The sequence below is a fragment of the Melitaea cinxia genome, chromosome 3 (genome assembly GCF_905220565.1).
Source record: "Melitaea cinxia chromosome 3, ilMelCinx1.1, whole genome shotgun sequence".
Lineage (NCBI taxonomy): Eukaryota > Metazoa > Arthropoda > Insecta > Lepidoptera > Nymphalidae > Melitaea > Melitaea cinxia.
Genome location: NC_059396.1, coordinates 105,253 through 112,163, shown reverse-complemented (window position 1 = coordinate 112,163; position 6,911 = coordinate 105,253). Strand labels below are relative to the sequence as shown.

At 44.5% G+C, this 6,911-nt stretch overlaps 1 protein-coding gene across 1 annotated transcript; it reads left to right on the top strand.

The window, feature by feature from the left end:
• The first annotated feature begins 6,099 nt into the window (after positions 1–6,099).
• Positions 6,100–6,669, top strand: LOC123669669. Its single transcript, XM_045603261.1, has one exon. It carries the CDS (start codon positions 6,100–6,102, stop codon positions 6,667–6,669), a length of 570 nt encoding a protein of 189 aa, XP_045459217.1.
• Positions 6,670–6,911: the final 242 nt, after the last annotated feature.

The window sequence follows — 6,911 nt, the reverse complement described above, 5'->3', positions numbered from 1 at the left end:
CTAGTATATGTATATGTGTATATGTACAGTATGTATATAACTTCAAAATACTTGACTTATATTAACTTATCGAAATAGCAGTCGTCATCGCTGTGGATGTCAGCGCGGAGCGACGCCCGGAGCGACTGCGTTACGATTCTCCTGAAATGAAATAATATCGTAAAACACCGCCCGAGCCGGCGGCGCTCGAGACGACGTCGTAACTTCGTTTAATGAGGAAATTTGTACGAGCAACGAGCCAGCACTGCGAGTGACCACAGAGATAGAGAGACCGTCGTCTTCGTCTTTTATACAAACATATTTGCTGTACAAGTTAAATTTAAATACAATATTATATAAATTGACAATTATTCGTTTTGCAGAGGCACGGCACAGGATGTGATAAAGTTGGACACGCCAGGAAGAATCGCGTCCAAAATCCGGAGCAACTCAATTGAGAAAAAACCTTAAACTTACACAAGATCAACGCCCATTAATACTAGTCACGTAGTGCTGTGTTCTTGTGAAGAGTAAAGTAGTCAGTCATCTTTGCGGTGTGTCTGTTGATAGCAGAGACAGGAAGCTCCGCGAACTTGTACCATTATACGCTTGCTATATATATTAAATAATGTAGAGGCCCCGCAAATATGGGGCTATGGATGTACTAATTAATTGTATAATGATTTATTTAAAATGAAACTGTTACCGACATTGTTTTTTTTAACCTTAAGAAATGTAAACTACACCATTGTCTTGTAGCATTGTACAAATCTTCGTGGTTTTTGTTTTGTTTGTCTGTTTGTGATTATGACATATTGTGTTTAATTAACAATTAAATAAAATTAAAAAAGTGTAAAACAGTAATCTGTATCGAACAAAGTAAATTAACATTATGAAAATTCACCTACGGATGTCGGCTCTTAATACATTACCGAGGCTATGTGCTGTAATGAAAAGTACGTGAAAATCGTGGAAACACGCTGCCTTTATATGATAAAAAAATATTCATATTTTGTTAATATTGCTTTGTTGAAAACATCTGAATATCCAAGCTCTAATGTGCGCTCATAGCGAGCCCTCCGCCAGCACTTGTTGCACGTCTGCATTGAACGTCATGCATAGAGGTAATGCAGTTGAACATTTGTAGCAATAAATGTATTTTGTATTCGGTATTTGAATTTAAATACCTCATGTTATACGTACAAATACAGTACATATTATATTATACTTTTCATATGTCACTGTCTAAGGTGAGTCTAGGTGACACAGTGTACAGAAAACTTGTAACTTTACCGGAAATTGAGTGTTTCAAATTGTGATTAGCGTCGCTAGATTTTGAAGAAACGTGCTCGGCAGTGAGGAAGTACCGTAATTTAAATGTCGATGTTGATATATTGGAAAGGTGAATTAGACTTATCGTTAGATTTGAGTTCTTACCACGGGGTCACCGGCTGCTTGGCTACATTGTACGAATAAATGGTTCTTACTTTGTCAGATCCACTCCAAATAAAAAAAAAATATTATATCTTCTAAAAGATTGGCCATCTGGCCCTATTAAGGGACTTTCGTTTACAGCCAAACCCTACATATGACATAAATATCAGTGAAATCGGTGATGACGAGGTGGCCTCTCCTTATTAGCTTCGAACCGTTTCATTAATTAGATCTAACAATAAGAAAAGAAAAAAGTATAAAATATTTTCTAAAACTGGGTTTTTTTCTTATTTTTGTGTGTTAGTTTCAGACAGTCATAAATCGATTATCCTTTATAGATAAACTGTAATATTTTTCATCTGCTTCCTAGTTTGATACAAACCACGAAGTTTCTGCGTGTACCGAAATGTAAAAATTTTATATTTCAAATCGCTATATATCTTCGCGCAACAAACGACCGTGTCACAGACGGATCATAAATCACAGTGGCCGAACTCCACAGCTCGCGGTGACCGCGGGGCGCCGCCTCCGGGTCTGCACGATCTTAGCGCCTGTTTCACTAGTTATAGATGTAGTTTATCTTACAAATAAGTTATGAATAGATTTTAACGGCAGAAGGTAGAACAGGCCAGTAGGACCTGTTTGGCCTCAATTGAGAAATTACGATTTTTAGATTCACGATTGCGAAAAGAAATACTGTATAAATATATCGGTATTCATTGGGGAAAAAATGATATAGCATAAACTTTTATCTGTTGGATAGTGCCATCTGTAATAGCGCTTACGGTAACCGGTGGAACGGGCCCTCACAAGAAATTAAAACCGCTTCCCGGCCTTCTTCGTGACTCGCGACGAGGCTCGCGAGATCGTCAGATCCGGTTCGTGCCATTATTTGGTAGGGGTTCACAAAAAAATAAACGAAATACTAGAGCTCACTAAATCAAATTATTTATTTTATTAGTACAGAAAATTTATTCTGTCCATGCACGTCGCGCGTTAGCGGCGCTCCAGATTAGGCTAATTTCTCATATGAAATCTTTTGTTGCACGCGTCGGCCTGTGTCGATGTTTCTCATTCGCACTTATTGAATACAGTGCTAGGAATCGTATTAAACTTCGTTTCATAGGAGCGCAATCGCTCGCGCTTCACTCGTTACAACTTGTCATCAAATGTACGCGTAGTAATATAGCGTATAAGTAGCGTATAAATAATATAATAGCGTATAAGTAATATAATAGACGATAGTAAAGGCATAGAAAATAAATAATATAATTTAAGTATAGTATGTGTTATAAAGAACGAAAGATAACCTATGTAATTTTCGTGGGAGTGCACTATACATCAGCGCTCATTAGGGTGAGCCGCCTCTGGTCTATGCATATGGTTATATAATGTGAACTGAGTAATTGAAAAAAATATAATTATATAGTCTGTGGTGAGCACTTGTAGTGTTAACATTTTACGGTATTTGCCATTTCTTCTCGACGTCAAATTACATCTCTTTTTCCGTCTCCAAGCCTCTGACATGAATAACAAGCGAGCTCGTGGCTGTTTTATGAGATTTGTTTGTGCCGTTTTATTATTTCAACGAATTACGAATAAAATTTCATGCCACAGCGCATATCTGAGTAACATTCATGTTATGAACCAAATGTAGCAACACTAAACTATTATATTATCTATGACAGTTAGTATAGTTTACGAAATGGTTTTTATCTATGAGCTGTCATTCGTCACCTTTTGAATTTAAAGTTTGCATCGTTTTTCCGGTCTTCGTATAAAAGTTACGCTTTTGTTTGTACTTGTTCGTTCTCGCGAAAAATTATCGCCTTTTGTTGATCGAACCATCCTTTGTTGTTTGAAGTAATTTAATTGTTAATAGCAAATTGTATTCCTTGTATTCCTTGTTGAATTATTGTGAAAAACGTGAGGGAACTACACCGAACAACGGCCATTTTGATTGCTGGTTCCTGCTTCAGCCCGCCACTTCAGTTAAGTATAATTGATTAGCATTAAACGTAATGATTGGCCAATTATAGTTTGATGTTAATTAAGTTATACCTGGCGAGGCTTCACCGAACAGTATTCAGTGAAACTAAGGTAGGATTTTTATTTAAGACATTAAGTGTTAGCTCTGCGTACTGCAGACAATTGTTCGTCCCGTTCGTACCTGAGATCACGCTTCCACTCGTTTCCAATATACTCCAGGTCGGACGTAACAAGTTTTGGTAGCAGAGCGTGGTTAACTTATTGTTGCTCAGTTTATTATATTGTATGAATAAGTTAGGTCACAATTTGTTTAATTCTTTCTTTATTAAAATATTATATTTAGATACTTAAGGTCTAATATTTGGATTTGAGTTAATAACAGCTGTTGTCTTATGCTTTATTGAAGGTTAATTTCTTATAAATACTCTTGTTTGTTAGTATAAGATTAGAAATAGCTGTTTAAATGGGTATTTATCAGTAAATTCATTAATTTGTTGAGTAAATTGTGTTATTGCTTTGAATCTAGTTTGTTGAAATATTAGATTAAAAAACTTAGTTTTAATTTTTTCTTGTATTATTACTGAAGTTATTTAAGATTTGATACTTGATTTCAATTCAGTGATAGCAGTTGTTTCATTGGAATTAATTTGATTATTGTTTGTTGTTACTGTTGTTATATCTGTGCCTTTGAAGATGACTTCGACCGCGGTCACCATGGTCCGTTCAGGAATCACAGCTCAACTGAGATGGTTCAGTTCAGCGGTCGCCTTGGTAAATAGGGAAGACCGCACGGAGGCCTTAATAGACAGGTACGAGAAATGCCCGGCTCGACTTGAACAGGTCGAGACTCTGTACCAGCGCCTCCTTCTGCACCTTGACGATGTGCCAATGGAGTCGCTTCCGAAGGAGCGACGGGAGCAAGTCCACGAGGACTACGTCCAAATTTTGGGCCTCGCCGATGAAATCTCCCAACGCGCCCGGGAGATCTTAGCCTCGCGCGCCGGAGTACCGCCTACAAGGGCCTCTTTGAAGACTCCCGTGGGCCTTTTGACCCGACTGCCTAACCTGGATCTCCCCCATTTCGATGGTCGACTCGACGCGTGGATGGGTTTCATCGGCCTGTTCGAAAGCCTTGTGGACTCTAGGGAGGATTTGAGCCTGTCCCAAAAGCTGGCCTACCTGCTCTCAGTGCTGGATGGAGAGGCAAGAGAATTGGTGCAGCACCTCCCGATTTGTGAAGGGAGCTATGCGGTCGCGCGGTCATTACTCACCAAGCGCTACCAAAACCAGCGCTGTCTGGCCGATGCTCATATCGACCAGATAATGGACATTCCTGTCGTGAGTAATACCGCCCAGTTGAGGACCAAGATGCTTAACCCCCTCGTTGCAGCTACCAATGCTCTTAGCCGCTTGGGCCTGCCGGTTGACCAGTCGTCATACTGGTTGGTGCGTATTATGCTCAAGCGGTTGCCGGTGTCCCTGAGAGCACGTTTTGAACAGGCGCACACTAGGGATGAGGCATCTCCTCTCCCTAGTTATGAGCAATTGTTGGCGTTCCTGGAGAATGAGTGTCGCATGGGCGACGTTATGGATGCGCCGGTGGGACTATCAAGCTCCGGACCCACCAACAAACGGCGCACTGCTCAAATGGCGCCAAAGGGAAGGGCGTCCCCCCGCTTTGCAGTCGCGCAGGCTGCGCGACCGGTCTGCCGGTTCTGTAAGTCCCGGGGGCACCGAACGATGCAGTGCCCGGACTTTGTAGCGTTGCATGTGGCCTCTCGTAGGCGGATTGCTAAGGCCCGAGGCTGGTGTTTCTTCTGCCTGGGGGACCACTTTCAGCGCGCTTGCCCCGACATGCACCCGTGTCCTGTTTGTGGAGGGCAACATTTAAAGGTGCTGTGCGCCAACGCAAATGGCCGCCGCGACCACCCGGGGTCGCCTTCGGGCGGGTATGAGAGCGGACACCGGGCTCAGTCCCGCAATTTGGAGTCCGGCTCACCTCCCCCCCGCCACGCAGATTGTGCTGCTGTGGATCGCCGACATGATTCGGCGCGCAGCCCCACGGGCGGGTATGGAAGGGGGCCTCGGGTTCAATCCCGCACCTTTGTGCCCCGTTCGCCCTCACCGCACCCTCGTGACCAATCACGGTCACCTCCAGTCATTTACCACGATTACCGTGACGCACGTCCGGTACGATTGCCGTCCCCCCCTCTGGCGGAGCGTCCCCGTTTGGAGCCGCGCAACCCTCAGTACGGACGCTCCCGGCGCTACGAACCGCCGACTATGGCTCGTGGCAGTCGCCATCGAGAGGAGGGCGAGTTTAAACCACTCCCTCGTTTTGACGTGCCGTCCCGGGATAGCGGCGATAGATCGCCGCCACGCCAACATTAGGATGTTGGCGTCTGCCCCTGCTATGCACCACCCCCTTTTGAGACCGTCCTCTTGCCCACGGCCTATGTCCGGGTCTGGGGACGGACGGGCGCCTCGGTTGTAGTCCGAGCAATATTGGACACAGGCTCACAGGGGTGCATAGCCTCGTCTTGGTTGGTGGGGCAGACTGGCCTGAATATTAAAAAGTATTCAGATGTAATAAGAGGTGTCGGGAACGCCCCTGTAACCACGGTTGAGGGCCACGTTTCGTTTGAGTTCTCGCCCTCAAATTCTCCACGCCCGACGCTGAGATCGTCGGCCATTGTGATGGAGAACATCTTGGGCAGTCACCCGCAAGTTCGGTTGTCTGCGGATGCGGTAAAATTGACCGCCGATTTGGACTTGGCTGACCCTAAATTCGACCTACCTGGCACGGTCGATTTGTTGCTTGGCGCCGATGTACTGGGCAAAATATTACTCGGTAAGGATCGTGTTTTGCAGCCAGGTGGCTTAGTAGCCCTCCGGACCATATTTGGGTTCGCATTGATGGGGCCTGTATTGAGGGCTCCCCCTCCTGCTGAACCTGGAACGGCTTTGATGGTGGGCTCCGCCCTCTCTGACGCCGTGCAGAGATTTTGGGAAGTGGAAGAGCCACCACAAGCACCCCGCTCTGATCCGGAACACGAGAAGTGTGAACGGTTTTACAAGAGCAACACCAGTTATCTTCGTTCTGGCCGGATCATGACAAGATTGCCATTTCTTGCCGTACGACCGCCCCTTGGCGACTCGCGGCCTACTGCAGAGAAGCGTTTATTGGCAATGGAGCGCCGCATGAGCAGGGACCCGCTACTTAAACAGAAGTACATTGACTTCATGCGGGAGTATGAGAAATTGTAGACACCCACAGAACAAATGCTTGGAGGCGTTCTTATCGACACAAGAGCTCCAGGATGCTCTTCTTCATTGGGTTCGTTCTGTGCAAGAAGAGAACTTTGAAAATGAGATTGATATTTTGAGAAAAGGCAAATGTAAGCTGTCTGGAGCCATTTGCAAACTGAACCCCTTTTTGGACAGTGCGGGTCTTTTGCGAGTCGGAGGGCGTCTAAGGAACGCAAACCTCCCGTATGGAGCTCGTCATC